Source organism: Ambystoma mexicanum, chromosome 5p (assembly GCF_040938575.1).
Source record: "Ambystoma mexicanum isolate Mex_15411 chromosome 5p, UKY_AmexF1_1, whole genome shotgun sequence".
NCBI classification, from domain to species: domain Eukaryota; kingdom Metazoa; phylum Chordata; class Amphibia; order Caudata; family Ambystomatidae; genus Ambystoma; species Ambystoma mexicanum.
In genome coordinates, this window is record NC_090930.1 from 190800254 (window position 1) to 190820374 (window position 20121).

Genomic DNA, 20121 nt, shown 5'->3' on the forward strand with positions numbered 1-20121 from the left:
CTAGCAGGTTCCCAGGAGCAGTCTTCCAGTCCATATCCAGTCCACCGGATCAGATACCACAACACTTGTCTCTTCCATTTTGAGTCCAAAATCTGCTTTACTTCATATTCCACCTGATCCTCTTTGTGGATGGCTGGAGGTCTCTGCATGCGTGTTCCAGGCGCTGGGCGTTTAAGCAGACACACATGGAATACCGGGTGGATTCTCAAAGACTTAGGCAAACACAATTTCACAGCAACTTCTGACACAATTTTTACAATTTCGTAGGGTCCAATAAATTTAGGAGCAAATTTTCGAGATCCAATTAGAGGCAAATTGCGTGTGGATAGCCACACCTTATCCCCCACCTTGTACTGAGGAGCCTCCCGTCTCTTTTTATCTGCATACATCTTATATTGAGTTTTGGAATATTCAAGATTATCTCGCGCCTTCTGTCTGATGGTTAGAAGCAACTGTTTTCTGTTTTGGAGGATTGGAAGGTTTTCAACATTTGGTAGCTGTTCCGGCAACATTTCCTGTTCCTGTCCATACATGCACTCGTTGGGAGACATTCCCAGGGAAGCATGTTCAGCATTATTATAGGTGAATTCAGCTAACCATAATGCTTGAACCCACGACTCCATTCCTTCATGTAAATAACAGCGCAAGTATTGCTCAAGCGTCTGGTTAACTCTTTCAGTTTGTCCATCGGTCTGGGGATGATAACTAGTGGACAGGGCACAATTGATTCCTAACATCTGACAGAAAGCACGCCAAAACCTTGATGTAAACTGCGGTCCCCTATCAGAAACAATAGTACGTGGTAGTCCATGAAGGCGAACCACATGCTGCAAAAACAATTTCACCAATTCCCCTGCACTTGGAATGCCGGTACAAGGCACAAAGTGAGCCTGTTTGGATAAGTAATCCACTATCACCCATATCGTATCATACTGATCATCTGGTGGTAAATCTGTGATAAAGTCCATATTTTGGTGGGAGTGGGCAATGGTTTAAGTAAACCTGACTTCTTGGTGCGATCAGCTTTACTTCGCGCACATGTTTCACATTCCTGCACGTACCTGGTTACTTCTTGTCTAAAATGGGGCCACCAAAAGTACCTTTCCACTAGAGTCTGTGTTTTTTTACTCCCTGAATGTCCAGCCAAAGGGGAATTATGGCACCAATGCATAGCCTTCTTTTGGAGTTCCACAGTAGGCAAATATAATCTTCCATCATAATAAGGGAGATTCTCTTTAAATGTTTCCAAAGGGTTATTCACTCCCCAACTCTGATTCTTTTGATTCCTCATTGCCAGTTTCACTGCTTCATCAATTTAGAGACTACAGCCCCTACAACCCTCTCTGCCGGGATTATAGATTTTGTTTCAGATACCATGTTGTCCATGTTTTGTTGGCGTGATAAGGCATCCGCCTTTCCATTTCTTTTTCCTAGGCGGAAGGTCACCACAAAATCAAACTCATTGAAGAATTGAGACCACCTTAATTGTCTAGAACTCAATGTGTGAGCCGTCTTAAGGTACTGTAGGTTTTTATGGTCTGTTACTACCAACACCTGATGTTTAGCCCCCAGTAAATAATGTCTCCATTCCAAGAATGCTGCCTGATAGCTAACAATTCTTTATCAGTGATGGAATAATTTCACATGGAGTGAGCTTTCGTGAATAGTATGCTACTGGATGCCAAATCCCTTCTGGATCCTGCTGAGATAACACCGCCCCTATGGCCACATTGGACGCATCCGTTTCTACTTGAAACATACTATCCGAGTCTGGATGACGTAATACTGCAGCTGAGGTAAATGCCATTTTTAATTCTTGAAAAGCTTTTTCCGCCCCCACATCCCAACAAAAACTTGTTGCCTTTCGTAATAATCTTGTTATAGGTGCCACAATCTGAGAAAAATTAGTAATGAATCGTCTATAGAAATTGGCAAAACCCAAAAAAGATTGAATATCTTTAACACACTGGGGTTTGGGCCAATCCAAGACTGCTTGCACCTTGCCTTTGTCCATAATTATCCCTTCCGGGGTCAATATGAAGCCCAAAAACTCCACTCTTTTCACATGAAAGGCACATTTTTCCAATTTCATATATAACTGATGTTCTTGTAATTTCTTTAACACTGCCCTTACATGGCTCACATGCTGCTCTTGTTAATTGGAATAAATTAGAATGTCATCAATATATACAACAACAAAGACGCACTCAGAACCTCCTGCATAAAAAATTGAAATGCTGCAGGAGCATTACATAAACCAAAAGGCATAACCAAATATTCAAATAATCCAAACTTAGTTCTAAATGCAATTTTCCACTCATCACCCTCCTTAACACGAATCAAATGATAAGCTCCACGTAAATCAAGTTTTGTGTACACCACTGCTGTCTTCACTTGATCCAGCAGGCCAGAAATTAAAGGGAGTCGATATCTGTTCTTTACTGTCACCTTGTTCAATGCACGATAATCAATACATGTTCTCAACGTACCTTCTTTTTTAGGCACAAAAAACAATGGAGATGAGACTGGTGATGTGGAATGTCGAATGAATCCTTTCTTTAACACCTCATCCAAATACTCTCTCAGATGTTGGTTTTCAGTTTCATTATGGATCAAATGTACATTTTCATAAATGTAAGTGCTGTTATTCCCCATCTCATGTTAGGTTCTCATCCGCTAAGCAATATTATTTCGGACATCATCTCATCTATCTTCTCTCTGCTTCGAGGTATGAGTTGAATCGTTGTCAACTTTAGTTATGTCTTCCGACTATCAATATTTCCTTTGAAATGCCCTTTGAAGCTCTGCTGATGTAGGGTTTTATACATTCACCTCCTCATTAGATATCTCAGTTCCATTGTGGTTTTCCCCTTTAAATTGCAGAATTCAATTCCATGACTTGTAAAATCGTTTGGGCCAGAAACGGATACCCCTGCTCTTTGCAGAGAAATAGATCTGTGGCCTCAGACTGAATGCCATGGCCATATCAGTGGCCCATGTACTATCTGAGCTTCTCCAAGACAAACTGTTGTTTCAGTGGCAGTCATCAAATGGCCAACAGGCACATCCCCCCGACCCCCTGACTCCTACTCTTTCCTCTACCTCGCTTAGGTTCTGCAGTAGATTCAGACATGTTAATTTAATGTACACTTCCCTTCTAAAAATGCATGCATGGTTCTGAGTACTTTGGTCTTCTCATACATCTCGTAAATGATTTGCCTTCTATACCCTGCAAAACGCACATAGGACCTTCAGTGCTTAGGCTTTCTCATCTGCCTACAAAAGGCATGTGAGTTCTCCACGCTTGAGCCTTCCCATATGCCTAGTAAATGTATGGAGTGTTATCAGTGCTTTGCCTTTTCCTCCAGCTCCAAAATGCACATGGGTTTCCAGTGCTTTGGCCTTCTCCTCTACCTCAAAATGCGTGTAGGGTTCTAAGAGCTTTTGCATTCTCCTAGGCCAAATAAATGTGCATGGTATTTGCAGTGCTTTGGCCTTCTCCAACACCTACAAAATGCGCATGGGTTACGCTAGTTATGGATAGTTATGCTAGTAATATTATAAAATAAAGGTATATGATATATAATCATCACAGCAGTTGTATGTGGAGTTACTATCCACTTCTACTGGAAAATAACTACTGTACTTGAGACTCACATTTGAAAATGAGACTGTTATGTTATGTTAAGGAAATTTGTAGAGCACAACTACACCAACCTGGCCATCACATTGCTACCGAGGTTAGGAACTGAACGCAGAAAAGAACATCAGAGGGGTGTGACCGGCTAATAGGCCAGGATTAGGCTCTAAATAAATAAGTCATCAGGGCCCATCTGAAGGAGGGATGGTCAACCGTCTCTTGTACGCTTTTCCACCCACTCCTCTTATGAACAAGGTGGTGAACAAGATTCACAGGAAACAAATGACGCTCATCCTAGTTTCTCCCATGTGGGCAAGACAGCCATGGTATCCACGCCTGTGCAAACTGGCAATGTGTGATCCCATCAAACTCCCGTGCCAGACCTATCTACTCACTCAGCACAGGGGAACTGTCACAACTGAACTAAGGGAGGAGGATTTCAATCCCTTCTCCCGAACCACAGAAGCCGAATGGATCGACCTCTCCCACCGTGGTTGGCACGGGCGCCTGGATGTTCGAATTACAGGTAGCCACATGGCAGCCAATGGGGGGAAGAAGGAGTTAGGGAAAGGGGATGGACAAATAAAGGGAAGTAGGGGAACAAGACATAAACAGCAAAAGACCTCTACAATTCCTGACTCGATAATGTAATACTCCTGCAACCTGACCTGACTCTTCCTTCAGCAATTCGTAGAACATAACATAATCTTCATACCATACATAACCTATTACACATGACCTCCGGTGTTTTAGCACTCATGACTTTAAAGCCACAGTACTTATATCGTGAGCAGAGAACATAGAGACATACATATAACATGGATTAACATAACACACTGCACATAGACAGACGCTTTTCTCCATGTGGAAAAGCCAATTAATTGGAAATGTAGATTAGTCGGGTTGTTTTTCCCTTGTTTTTAGAACTTGAAGAAAACAGTGCGCCTGCAACCAGACTGGCGTTTATCTTGCCCAAAACCTAGTTGTCACATTAGACCTAGAAGGGTAAAAGCACCCATATACATTCTTTTTATGAGAGTTCACTTAACTCATGGTCCGGACTTTTTCCTTGTTACGTCCGGACAGAAATGCATGAATCGTCTGTACGCTCCGTATTAACGCCGCAACCCGGCAAAATAAACAAACACAGAAGCACTTAACTGAGGGTCCGGGAGCCTCCTGCGGCTGACCCGGACCTGTAGAACTGAGGCAGATTAAAGAGTGTTCACCGCCGCAGCCCGGGGACAGAAGATGCTTGGAGGCATCGCCGGCGTGACTCCTTCACGCCGCCAGATTACCCTTCTCGTGTTCGCGTTGCTGCTTCGCTCCTGCCACCGCCGCTGCTGCCGCCCATGCTCTCCAACATTAATCAACAGCGTAAGAGCCCACTCCCTGATTACAAAGTGCCGGCAGCTGAGTACCGGTGGGCCCAAGGAACTACACATTCCCCATGCCTACTGGGAATTGTAGTTTTCAAATATGCCGTACCTGCTTTCTCCTGCACCACAGGCCCTTATTCCTGACATTACCTCCCCTTCCAGGGCTCTTCCCAGGACCTGCTTTTTCCGGATACTTTGCATGAAACATTCTTACCAGGCGAGGTGCATGCACTGCACTAGCAGGTTCCCAGGAGCAGTCTTCCAGTCCATATCCAGTCCACCGGATCAGATACCACAACACTTGTCTCTTCCATTTTGAGTCCAAAATCTGCTTTACTTCATATTCCACCTGATCCTCTTTGTGGATGGCTGGAGGTCTCTGCATGCGTGTTCCAGGCGCTGGGCGTTTAAGCAGACACACATGGAATACCGGGTGGATTCTCAAAGACTTAGGCAAACACAATTTCACAGCAACTTCTGACACAATTTTTACAATTTCGTAGGGTCCAATAAATTTAGGAGCAAATTTTCGAGATCCAATTAGAGGCAAATTGCGTGTGGATAGCCACACCTTATCCCCCACCTTGTACTGAGGAGCCTCCCGTCTCTTTTTATCTGCATACATCTTATATTGAGTTTTGGAATATTCAAGATTATCTCGCGCCTTCTGTCTGATGGTTAGAAGCAACTGTTTTCTGTTTTGGAGGATTGGAAGGTTTTCAACATTTGGTAGCTGTTCCGGCAACATTTCCTGTTCCTGTCCATACATGCACTCGTTGGGAGACATTCCCAGGGAAGCATGTTCAGCATTATTATAGGTGAATTCAGCTAACCATAATGCTTGAACCCACGACTCCATTCCTTCATGTAAATAACAGCGCAAGTATTGCTCAAGCGTCTGGTTAACTCTTTCAGTTTGTCCATCGGTCTGGGGATGATAACTAGTGGACAGGGCACAATTGATTCCTAACATCTGACAGAAAGCACGCCAAAACCTTGATGTAAACTGCGGTCCCCTATCAGAAACAATAGTACGTGGTAGTCCATGAAGGCGAACCACATGCTGCAAAAACAATTTCACCAATTCCCCTGCACTTGGAATGCCGGTACAAGGCACAAAGTGAGCCTGTTTGGATAAGTAATCCACTATCACCCATATCGTATCATACTGATCATCTGGTGGTAAATCTGTGATAAAGTCCATATTTTGGTGGGAGTGGGCAATGGTTTAAGTAAACCTGACTTCTTGGTGCGATCAGCTTTACTTCGCGCACATGTTTCACATTCCTGCACGTACCTGGTTACTTCTTGTCTAAAATGGGGCCACCAAAAGTACCTTTCCACTAGAGTCTGTGTTTTTTTACTCCCTGAATGTCCAGCCAAAGGGGAATTATGGCACCAATGCATAGCCTTCTTTTGGAGTTCCACAGTAGGCAAATATAATCTTCCATCATAATAAGGGAGATTCTCTTTAAATGTTTCCAAAGGGTTATTCACTCCCCAACTCTGATTCTTTTGATTCCTCATTGCCAGTTTCACTGCTTCATCAATTTAGAGACTACAGCCCCTACAACCCTCTCTGCCGGGATTATAGATTTTGTTTCAGATACCATGTTGTCCATGTTTTGTTGGCGTGATAAGGCATCCGCCTTTCCATTTCTTTTTCCTAGGCGGAAGGTCACCACAAAATCAAACTCATTGAAGAATTGAGACCACCTTAATTGTCTAGAACTCAATGTGTGAGCCGTCTTAAGGTACTGTAGGTTTTTATGGTCTGTTACTACCAACACCTGATGTTTAGCCCCCAGTAAATAATGTCTCCATTCCAAGAATGCTGCCTGATAGCTAACAATTCTTTATCAGTGATGGAATAATTTCACATGGAGTGAGCTTTCGTGAATAGTATGCTACTGGATGCCAAATCCCTTCTGGATCCTGCTGAGATAACACCGCCCCTATGGCCACATTGGACGCATCCGTTTCTACTTGAAACATACTATCCGAGTCTGGATGACGTAATACTGCAGCTGAGGTAAATGCCATTTTTAATTCTTGAAAAGCTTTTTCCGCCCCCACATCCCAACAAAAACTTGTTGCCTTTCGTAATAATCTTGTTATAGGTGCCACAATCTGAGAAAAATTAGTAATGAATCGTCTATAGAAATTGGCAAAACCCAAAAAAGATTGAATATCTTTAACACACTGGGGTTTGGGCCAATCCAAGACTGCTTGCACCTTGCCTTTGTCCATAATTATCCCTTCCGGGGTCAATATGAAGCCCAAAAACTCCACTCTTTTCACATGAAAGGCACATTTTTCCAATTTCATATATAACTGATGTTCTTGTAATTTCTTTAACACTGCCCTTACATGGCTCACATGCTGCTCTTGTTAATTGGAATAAATTAGAATGTCATCAATATATACAACAACAAAGACGCACTCAGAACCTCCTGCATAAAAAATTGAAATGCTGCAGGAGCATTACATAAACCAAAAGGCATAACCAAATATTCAAATAATCCAAACTTAGTTCTAAATGCAATTTTCCACTCATCACCCTCCTTAACACGAATCAAATGATAAGCTCCACGTAAATCAAGTTTTGTGTACACCACTGCTGTCTTCACTTGATCCAGCAGGCCAGAAATTAAAGGGAGTCGATATCTGTTCTTTACTGTCACCTTGTTCAATGCACGATAATCAATACATGTTCTCAACGTACCTTCTTTTTTAGGCACAAAAAACAATGGAGATGAGACTGGTGATGTGGAATGTCGAATGAATCCTTTCTTTAACACCTCATCCAAATACTCTCTCAGATGTTGGTTTTCAGTTTCATTATGGATCAAATGTACATTTTCATAAATGTAAGTGCTGTTATTCCCCATCTCATGTTAGGTTCTCATCCGCTAAGCAATATTATTTCGGACATCATCTCATCTATCTTCTCTCTGCTTCGAGGTATGAGTTGAATCGTTGTCAACTTTAGTTATGTCTTCCGACTATCAATATTTCCTTTGAAATGCCCTTTGAAGCTCTGCTGATGTAGGGTTTTATACATTCACCTCCTCATTAGATATCTCAGTTCCATTGTGGTTTTCCCCTTTAAATTGCAGAATTCAATTCCATGACTTGTAAAATCGTTTGGGCCAGAAACGGATACCCCTGCTCTTTGCAGAGAAATAGATCTGTGGCCTCAGACTGAATGCCATGGCCATATCAGTGGCCCATGTACTATCTGAGCTTCTCCAAGACAAACTGTTGTTTCAGTGGCAGTCATCAAATGGCCAACAGGCACATCCCCCCGACCCCCTGACTCCTACTCTTTCCTCTACCTCGCTTAGGTTCTGCAGTAGATTCAGACATGTTAATTTAATGTACACTTCCCTTCTAAAAATGCATGCATGGTTCTGAGTACTTTGGTCTTCTCATACATCTCGTAAATGATTTGCCTTCTATACCCTGCAAAACGCACATAGGACCTTCAGTGCTTAGGCTTTCTCATCTGCCTACAAAAGGCATGTGAGTTCTCCACGCTTGAGCCTTCCCATATGCCTAGTAAATGTATGGAGTGTTATCAGTGCTTTGCCTTTTCCTCCAGCTCCAAAATGCACATGGGTTTCCAGTGCTTTGGCCTTCTCCTCTACCTCAAAATGCGTGTAGGGTTCTAAGAGCTTTTGCATTCTCCTAGGCCAAATAAATGTGCATGGTATTTGCAGTGCTTTGGCCTTCTCCAACACCTACAAAATGCGCATGGGTTACGCTAGTTATGGATAGTTATGCTAGTAATATTATAAAATAAAGGTATATGATATATAATCATCACAGCAGTTGTATGTGGAGTTACTATCCACTTCTACTGGAAAATAACTACTGTACTTGAGACTCACATTTGAAAATGAGACTGTTATGTTATGTTAAGGAAATTTGTAGAGCACAACTACACCAACCTGGCCATCACATTGCTACCGAGGTTAGGAACTGAACGCAGAAAAGAACATCAGAGGGGTGTGACCGGCTAATAGGCCAGGATTAGGCTCTAAATAAATAAGTCATCAGGGCCCATCTGAAGGAGGGATGGTCAACCGTCTCTTGAAGAGACAGAGCATGATATTCCATAGCTCGGCCGCTGCTACTGAAAATGAGCAGCCACCGACACGAGCAAGCTTAAAACGGGGCACCGTAATCCAAGGAGAGGTAGAAGAACACAGAGAGTGAGATGGAACGTAATGACAGAATTTACCCTGGAGGTATTCAGGCCCTCTCCCATTAAAAGCTTGATGGACCACACATAGAGCCTTGAATTTGATTGGCTTGGCCTCTACCAGCCAGTGCAGTTTTATCAAAACCGAGGAAGTGTGGTAAAAGCAGGAAGCCCCAACTGCCAGCCTGGCTGCAGAGTTTTGAAGTATTTGCAGCCGCTGGAGGAGGAAAACTAACTGAGCAAGATAGAACATGTTGCAGTAGTCCAGGGAGCCAGACGTGAGAGAGGGCACAACCAAGGAATGGAGGTGAGGGGGAAGATTTGGAAGAACTTTGCAAAGTATTCATAGTTTAAAATGAACTGACTGGTACACCGCACTAATCTAATTCTGCATGGATAGGAAGTCAGAGAACTTGACGGCCAGGTTCTTCACAGGGCCAAGTTCGGGGGGCCAAATGGCAGAGGACCATCCTGAAGATTCTGGCGTGGAACCGACTATGAGTACCTCAGTTTTGTCTCCCTTAAGGCGAAGCTAGTTCCTACCCATCCACAGATGGATCGCCAGAAGGCACGAACAGCACTGTTCAGCAGAAGCTAAAGAGAAAGATCAAGCCTCACCAGGTTGTGTATCGTCAGCCTTGGGAAAACACAGAAAGCCAAAAGAGTGAATCAATTTAGCAAGAGGCTGAATGTACAGGTTGAAGAGAAGATGGGAACCTGGAGGGACACCACATGTGATGGGCTTAGCCGCCGAAGTGAAAAGAGTAAGGGAAAGAGACTGGGAACAGCCAGTTTGAAGCGATGCAAACCAGTCCAGGACCTGGCCCGAGATGTCGGCAGAGGACAACCTCTCCAACATGATGCCATAGTCCACAGTGTCAAATGAGGGCAGAGAGGTCCAGCAAGAACGGGGCAGCAATACTACCCTGGTCCACAATCTGGGCCAGGACGTCAGTAACAGCCACTGCGGCGGAGCCAAAATCTGGACTGGAAAGGGTCAAGGCAACCAGAGTGCTCCAGAAACGAACAGAGGAGAGCAGTGACCAAAGCTTCAAGCAGCTTCATCAGAAACATGAGGAGAGAGATAGGGAGAAAATTAGACAGAATGAAAGAGTCCAGAGTAGGTTGTTTCTAGAAGAGGAAGAATAAGAGCGTGCTTGGGTGAAGTCGGAATGTGAGCCTTAGAGAAAGAGGAATTTACCACCACAGTGAATAGGTGCGAGATACTAGGGCAAATATTCTTAGGAATGCTGAGCTGGATGGGATCAGCAAGAGAGGCCAATTTCAGAGTAAGGACAGCTGAAGTAACATCGGATTCACAAAAACCGGAAAGGTGGACCAGCCAGGTGTGGGGACAAACTTGTGCTCACGATATCCATATAAAAGGATGACGGGCAACAGTACCGGAAATGTTCTTTCTGATGATGGAGATTTAATCATCAAAGAAAGTGGACAGAGATTCCCAGATCCTTTGGGAGGGGAACATTAGATTAGTGGAAGAGGAAAGGGACTGAACTACTTTAAATAGTTCTTTAGAAGAGTTCACCCAAGCCACAGAAAACAAGCACTTGGCTTGCATAATAGCCAGTTGGTAAGAGGCAGTAGTCTTGCGAAAAGCAAGGTGAGTCACAGGGTAGTAGGAAGCATGCCAATTGCGCTCTGCTTGCCTACGGGTGTGCCGCAGCTTGCTGAGGTCAGCTGAAAACCAGGGCTCCGAGGGGTGGCAATGTTATGTAGAGGCTTTGAGAGGTGCCAAGGAATCCGCTGTGGCACTCAAAACCAACGAGAGAGCCTGAAAGTGACAAGATATGTCCCCAGGCTGCCAATGGATAATAGCCAAAGAGATGTCAGGGTGCTAACCCCACTGCCTTTGAGGGGACAGGGGATTGAATGTTACTGGAGACCATGGGATAGGGGAAATAATAACAGAGAAAAGGAATGACGACGTTGTCAGAACATATAATTGGCAGATGGGCAAATGGAGTGACATGGGAGGAGGGGGCGAAAATAAGAACAAGGGTATTGCCCAAGTGGTGTGTATGGCCTGCTACTAGCTGGGAAAGGCCAAGCTCTGCAAAGGCGGAAATTAAACGTCCCGCCTGTACATCGTTGGGGACATAAGGATGGATCAACATCCCATACTGAGACTTCTTTTTCTCTTTGGAAATGGCCTTCGCTGGAAGCCGTTCCAGCATGAACAATCCTTAAGAAAAACGGTGCCATGATCAGGCCTAGAACTGCAGATAAGTCATATCCCCCCATCAAGATAGTTCCTGTCCAAATGGCCGGCACTGCGCAATCAGAAAACATTGGCTTTCTCCATTTCTGAGATCAATATGCAGCCAACCATATCATGGCACAGGGTGCTTTGAGTGTTTACAAAGTTTCAGAAAAAAATAGGTATACATACTATAAATCCTCCTCTACTAAAGATAGTGTAAACTGTGCTATATGTGATGCACTTTGATTAAAGCCCAGATTGTTCTCATTATATCATCAGAGATACTTTAGGAATGAATGCTAATAAGTCAGTTGCTTTTTTGTGTTATATTCACAAAACAATGACTGGTATTGGATTGAAATCATTTTGAGATTCCAATGGAAATTGAAAACTGGCTACTGGGTTGGGGTGAATTTGGAAATATTCAGAGCAATGCCACACTCTAACGTGTCATTATTAATGTGCCTGAACAATAGTCCTGAACATTCATTAGAGAAATACAGAAACAGTGACTTGCTGCTGGAATTGAAACATTATATCCTAAATTGAGATTACGGATTCTCCCCTAGTCTACTTCGGCAACCAGTTGATACGCACTGAATCCACAATCTAAAAACTGTGCACATACGTTTGGAGGTCTGGATCCCGTTCAGCATTTCTTTTGTTTCTTTGAAGTTCTTCTGAATCTAATAAATTGCTGCTACCACTATTAGCACCAGTATCTGGCCAAGTTCTATCTCGGCCACCTCTGGCTCTCCCCAACATCCCCCATATACTTTTTCCTCAGCCAGTGTTACAAGTAAATCTAAGCCCAAGAACAGACCCGAATAAAGCTGTGGCTGGTGGGCTATTACCACCCCTGCCCACCCACAAACTCTGGGGTTATTAGCATATATAAACACAGAGTAATATAAGACCCGTAGCTGATGCTTTAAAACTTTGTATGAGCACACCTGTCATTCCATCTTAGTATGATGAATCTAAATTTCTGATGGCGACATGTAGAAGACGCAAGATACCCTATGAACTGAAAGTTTATATGACTAAACAATGGACCCAGTAGAAGAATACTCATTATTGCTGGAATATCATGGCTACATTGTGTCATAGTCTATTTAGAATGTGATCTTGTTTGTTGTATGTTGAGGATACTTAAAGAGAAGATGGACAAATGATTATGAATTCCTTTTTTTATTGTGTGATGTTGTTTTACCAAGGTTTTAGCAACTGAAAGAAATCAATATATTAGTTTATTAGAAAACCATTCATGCAGCCCATTCTATTGGTGTTTACCATTCAAACTTTGTGGATAATTGCCATAACATCATTTATATTAGTGTATTCATATTTTATAATATTTATATATGCATATAGTATTAATGTGTTGTGTATGTTTAATGGCTCTAGTCATCTGAATAAACATATGTGATGATGTTCTTATTCACTATAGGATGACGTTTGAGGACTGGTGTAAGAATTTCACTAATGTTGACATTTGTCGGATCATCAACACTTCATATTTTAGTCGCCACAAAACATGGGAGAAGAAAGTAGCCCGAGGGGCTTGGACGAGAAATGAGAACCCACGGTTAAACCGCTGTGGAGGGTGCTTCAACAACACAGCCACATTCCTACAAAACCCACAGGTTAGAGGCAATTCACAACTTTAGTTGCATTCAGATTTTAATATCGTATTTGAAACCAGAAAGAACTTATCGTAGTCGCAAAGTAATACTGTTTGCAATGTTGAAGTGCGTTCACTTGTATTATATCTAAATTATAATGTCTAATGAGCATATCATCTAAAAAAGATATTGGAGTCATCACAATGAGTACTGTAGTGACATTAAGAAGTGTTGGGAAAAGAATATCCACCAATTTTACCATGCCGACTACTTCCCGGTAGCAGTATTTGGGAGGTAATATCTTAGGTGCTCATTTCTCCAGAGAAATTGCTTGACAAAGCAATTACCTCCAGAAAAAGACAGCACTCCAATCACCTCCAAAAATAAAAGACAAACTCCACTTTATTACAAGATGAAATAACATGAAATACAATATTGGCCATTTCTCCCTTCATGGCTCCCTCTAAAGTATAACCTCTTCCATCCCCGGGAATCTGGGCGTCTCGTCTTCCAAAGACATCTCAGGCTGCCAGCTGCCCTCCTTGTCTTCCCCTCCTGTGTTATCTGGTGATCTTTTTGATTGAAGGGGTGTAAATATTTCCCACAATAATATCTGAGCAACCGAGCCTAGCGAGGGAGCACGAACCAACCAGGGGGGATTTGTGGGATGTCTTCCCATGAGGAAATATTTTTAATAATGGTTAAAATGGTGTATTTTAGTGCACAATTTCAGTGTAAATTGGTTAAAAAGCCAGACAGTGTGCAATTGATTTTGTAGGGTTACTCATTAAATTAACCAATAAATGCATTTCACCAACAGTGTACACAATCATTTCCCAATGCATTTTCTTAATGCCATTGCCTAAAATTGATGCCAGTATAAAAACGTTTTCACGCTGGCTTTGCCCATACATTTCCATGCTGGAAGCACAATTAGATGCCATGGTTCCCGTATAAGAAAATACTTATGTTTGCTTTGTGCATAATGCCAATTATAATACTGTAAGAAAACATGTCCACGCTGGTTCTGCCAATGTATGGCAGCATCCCATGTAAGACAATACTGCATTTGGATTTGCCATTAAAAATGCTTTGCCACAATTTGAAAACTGGCTGCATCAAAAGGCCTATCTAGCCACATAATAACACATCATGATTGCTTTGTCTTAGATGCACAGTAAACCTTTCCATGTCATAGTAAGAAATAGCTAGACTGGGTATACCAAAATGGCAGTCTAGCCATGTAATATCATATCAAGCTTGCTTTAATGTTGATGCCCAGTATAGAATGCAACATCACACTAAGAAATAGGTAGACTGGCTGCGCCAAAATGTCAATCTAGCCAAAAAATAACACATAACATGCTTGTGTTATCCTAGATGTCCTGTAACTAATGTCATGCCAAAGTAGGAAACAGCTAGACTGGCTGCCCCAGAATGACACTCTAACCACATAACAAACTTATCATGCTCTCTTTACCATACATACCCAGTAAAAAATGCCATGCCAAACAAATTGCTAGACTGGCTGTCCAAAATCACCCAAGTATCATATGAAAAAGAATACAGGTAACGATAAAGGATACAATTGGTAGGGCTCTTCTGGATCCTTGAATCACACGGCTTGATAGTAGTGAAGTCAAAAATAGACCTTCCAAATGATACAACTCTCTGACTAATAAAACAGGCAGAGAGAGGGATCACTGGAAAGGGCGTGGGGACATCATTGGAAGTCAGCCTAGGATACAATAAGGTATAATGAGAAAATGTCCCAACTAAACTCCCACTAATAGCACAGCAATAGCACCTAGTACAACACTAACCTGTAGACTTAGAACTGGAGCCTCTGCCAACAAGTCTCTGAAGAAATCCAGGATTTGAAACAACGACAAAAGGAGGGAAGGTTTGTAAGGGAAACTTATCCCGAACGGCACGAGTCTCACGCTAGATACCGGGTTGGTGCACCACAGGATAGCGTCCAAAGTACTGTGCACAATCACCTTCAAATAAAAAGTTGTCGGCAATACTTCCTTTCCCACGTAGAACAGAAATGATGAAATGAAGTCCACCTGTTATCTCATCACAGTTGCCAGGGATAAATCCAAAACGAAATACAACTTGCGTGTGGAATTGCACATTTAAAGAGTTGAAGAGCCAGCGTGTGTCTTTACACGCACCAAAGTACGCGCAGCCATAACAGCCGCACTTAAAGAGTTCAGTAAACCGCGTGAGATACACACGCGACAAACTTACACGCGACCAGGAAAGCAGCACGTGGTGATTTCAGACATCCGCGTGTGTTTTTACATGCGACAAAGTCCACGCAGCCAGGACTGCCGCACTTGAAGAGCTCAGAAAACCGTGTGGGGTTTTACACGCAACAAAAGTACACGCAGCCAGGACTACCGCACTTGAAGAATTCAGGAAACCGTGTGTGGTTTTACACGTGACAAAAGTACACGCAGCCAGGACAGCCGCTCTTGAAGAATTCAGGAACCCGCATGTGTTTATACACGCAACTGAAGTACACGCAGACAGGACTGCCAGAACTCGCGTGTGAAGAAAAAGCCGTCCGTTGGTCTTCTAATGGACGACTGCCGAAGGTAGCGTGTAGAAAATACACGCAAACAGGAAAAGCTGCTGTAACTTCTTGAATGCAGCTCCAGGAGTTTGCGTGTGAAAGTAACATGCAGGAGAAAGCCAAAGATGTAACTGAAGAGATGCGAGGGCGCAGATCAAGGTTTCAGCTACCAAAACGCCATGTTGGTTTAATCTGAAGCAGCGAGCGACATCTTCACGCTGCTTATGAACGTAATGCAGTAATACACGTGATTATCCTGAATCACGTGAATTCAACGACGTGAATAATGCAAACGTCGTTTTCCAGGAAAGATATCAAACAACCTCCATTTAGAATAGAAAGGCTTAGCAGTTCTATGAGCATAACCCATTCTGCGTGAAGACGGTGTTCCAGGTCCAGAGGTAATATGTCCACCATGCATGACACTGGCTGAACCAAAATGCCAGTATAGCCACGCAATAGCACTTATCATACTTGCTTGATCAAAGATGCCCAGTGAACAATGTCATGCCACATGAAGAAATGGCTCTATTGGCAGCATCAACACGCCAGTACAGCAACGTAATAACACTTATCAATAATACTTTATCAAAAATGCCCAGCAAAATGTCATGCCACAGTAACAAGTGGCTAGATTCCAGTCTAGCCACATAACATCACTTGTCATGCTTGCTTTATCAAAGATGCCACATAAAAAAGTAATGTCAAAGTGAGACATAGTAATACTGGCTCATATGAAGGTTCAACCAATCCTTACTCTTGGAGCAGAGACTTCCTTTTCTTTTGACAGCACGAACTGGCCAAGATTAGCGGGTCATTTTTGGAAAAAATTCCTTCATCTTTCCATGGGCACCCCTATTCAGGCAGTTCGGATGGAGCTGGGCCTAACATCACTGAAGGCGATTGTAACATGGAAATCGCTTGCTCTATACAGAAAGTGTATTGAAGAACCCCTAAGGGCTGGCTTTGTAGTACTAAAGAAAGCCTTGGTAAAAAAACAATGAAAGCACTCTGTTGGAATGGAAAGCCATCTGTCAGGTGATCATATAAGACTGGGAAGAAACTGATAGAACTCTATTAGAGAATCCAGACAAAGTTAAAAAAAAACTATGCAAGACTGCATCACTATGCAGGATGAAAGGCAAATCTACAAATTATATGGAAAACCACTGGTGGAGTCAAGGAAATTGAACGGTCCTCCCAAATATCTTCAGCTCTTTCCGAACTGGTACCACAGAGACCAATTTATGAGATTACGACTAAATCTCCTGCCTACACAAGAAATATTGAGACCTCGCTCAGAAAACAGAGCAACCTCAGTCATAATATGTAAAGGATCACAATCAGTTGAATTGGCAAATCATTTGGTTAGGTCATGTCCAGCCACGAAAGGCATAAGTGCAAGATCCTTGGGTGAACATATCAAAGAATATATCAGCAGGACCGTAGATGACTGGTGGATACTATTGCTGGGGGGAAACAGAATTCGGACCACCCTGGCAATAATGCAGCTGGTGATTGCAATTTTTAAAAGAAGTAATACTGTTGATGATGAAACATTGCAAATGAGGGATTTCTTTTTATTCAAAATAGAGTGAAGATTGGAAAAAAAGTTTTTGTCTGTAATGTTTAACCATATAATGCCAAATAAAAAAAAAAAAATACTTGCTCCACCAAAATGCCAGTCTCGCCACGTGATAACACATCATACTTGCATTATCATAAATGCCCAGTACAAAATGCGGTGCCAAAGAAATGTATAGACTGGCTACACAAAAAATCCCTATGCAACAAAACTTACCCATACAAAAAGTCATGCCACCGTAAGAAATGGACAGACTAGCTGCACCAAAATGCCTTTCTAGCCACATAACAGCACTTATCCCGCTTGTTTTTTTTAATCAAAGATGTCCGTAAAGAATGTCATGCCTCAGTAAGAAATAGCAATACTGGCTGCACCAAAATGCCAGTCTAGCTATGTGATAACACGTCATGATTGTGTTATCATAGATGCTCAGTAAAAAATAACATGCCAAAGAAACATCTAGACTAGCTACACCAAAATGGCAGTCTAGCTAGGCAATAACACTTACCATGCTTGCTTTATCAAACATGACCAGTAGAAAAGTGATGCCACAGCAAGAAATGATACACTGGCTGCACCAACAGCCAGTCAAAGCCAGTGATAACCCTTATCCTGCTTGCTTTATCATAAATGCCCTTTAAATAATGTCATGCCACAGTAAGAATTGCTAGATTGGTGTACCAAAATGCCAGTATAGCAATGCAATAACACTTATCGTGTTTGTTTGTATCAAAGATGCCCAGTAAAAAATGTCATGCCCTGTGAAGGAATGTCTCTACTGGCTGTACCAAAATGCCAGTCTAGCCACATGATAACACATCATGTTTGCATTAACATTAATGAATACCATGCCAAAGAACTATCTAGACTGGCTACACCAAAATGGCAGTCTAGTTAGGTAATAACAGTAAAAAGTGATGCCACTGTAAGAAATGGCTGCACTGGCTGCACCAAAATGTCATTCTAGCCACGTAAATGCACTTATCATGCTTGCTTTATCAAAGATGTCCCATAACAAAAGTAAAGGCAAATAAAAAAATAGCAATACTGTCTGCACCAAAATGCCAGTCTAGCCATGTGGTAGATCTTACAATGCCTGCTTTATCAAAAATATGCATTAACATATGCCATGCCACAGTAAGAAATGCTAGACCTGCTGCACCAAAATTCCAGTCTAGCCACATAACAACACGTGTCATACTTTATCAAAGAAGCCCTGTATAAAATATAATGCCAAAGTAAGTAATGGCTAGATAGGCTTCACCAAAATGGCAGTATAGCCACGTAATGATTGTTTTATGAAGATGCCACTGATCATGCCCGCTTTAGCAAAGATGCCCATTAGAAAATGTCATGCCACAGTAAGAAATGGCTCTAGTGGCTGCACCAAAATGTCCATCTAGCCAAGTGATAACTCTTATCATCCTTGCTTTATCAAAGTTACCCAGTAAAACATGATGATGCCACTGTATCATTTTTTTATGGGCATCTTTAATTTCGGTGTCATACCCCCAAACCCCAAATCAGCATCCCGACCTGGCACAAACACACAAGTGCATACTGCATGCATACAAGAAACATTCACTCACTCATTCACACAGCATTCACACTCTTGCACCCATACACCATATATTTGCTGATTCAGATGCCCACCCAGTACCCACAGCTGCATTATTGCCTCACATATTCATTCACACACGGATGCATGCATAGAAGTACAGATATGTATTATCTTTAGACCCAGTCTGGACTCTGCTCCTTGCTGTGTGCTGGTCTCCAAGGAAAATCAGAAGAGGCCTGACTCTGCTGTCGCATGAACAGAAACAAGACAGCACAGAGTGCTTCCCGGTTTCTGTAGATGTGCGCAGGAGGCAACTGTTACTGTGTCACCCCCATCCCCCTAGGCACATTCAGACATGCAGTTCCTCAGCCTACATCCCCAATGGACCATGCAAGGCTGAGGAAGCAGAAACGGCCCCAGCCTTCCATTTGACATGTGTTTTGGGGAACAAAACCTGTCAAAAGGAATCAACGTTTTTCTTTGACAGTTTAAGCCAGCCCAGCAGAAAGCATCTGGTGGAGTGTTCAGTGTTTAGAATATATTGGCTCATTGCCTCCTCCATAATGGGTGAGGGTACTGGCAGGTCTGTGCCCCCTTATTATGGATGAGCTGCCACTGCTGCACTCATTCCTCCTTTTTATACTATTAGAGCCAGACTTGGGCTGACCTGGCATACTGAACACCTTTCTCAGCTGTCTGGATAGAAGGCAACCAGCCTAACTGTTAGGGAGAATTCTCTCTTTAGGCTGAATTTCCTAACCTAGTGAGTCCCCCAGCAGCTTTGCTGGATTTCTGGAGTTTGTTTTTTTCCTCCTGCCAAGAGTGGGACTCTTTTTCTCCCACTCTTGGACATGACTTATGGTATTCCTTTGACTGGTAATGTGTTTTATGGGCTATGGGGTCCTTTACTCCATAGGGTCTCATGTGTTTTTCCTATGTGTGTTACACAGCACCCTCCGTGCAGTAACACAGGGGTGTCATAGTGACACCCCACCATAGACTCCATACCCTGGGACTGACTACTGTCCCCCAGGGCATGTAAAGTCACCATTGGCTTTACTAGTCCCAAATTATTACCAGAAACCAGCACAAACCATCATATTGTGGACATACTGATCTGGGCAATTCGATTGCCCCAGGGTCTGTTAGTCGAGGGGGCACGTCTCCGTCCCCCCTGATCGAGTTTTGTCTGGAGGCAGTGGAAACTACTTTTTTTATTCGACCGGGCATATTTTCCTATGGGATTTTCCCATTGTTCGAGGCTACCAACTTTCATTATTTAATTCTCATAGCCTCGAACATACCGCCGGTTTATTTAATTA

At 42.7% G+C, this 20121-nt stretch overlaps 1 protein-coding gene across 1 annotated transcript in view; it reads left to right on the plus strand.

Moving 5' to 3' along the window:
• The window catches only part of CAPN6 (calpain 6), an 831133-nt gene that overhangs the window by 611897 nt on the left and 199115 nt on the right, over window positions 1-20121 (plus strand). Inside the window, exon 8 of the mRNA XM_069612607.1 lies at window positions 12898-13093. Within this exon, the coding sequence (XP_069468708.1) occupies window positions 12898-13093 (196 nt within the window). The remainder of the gene's footprint in view (window positions 1-12897; window positions 13094-20121) is intronic.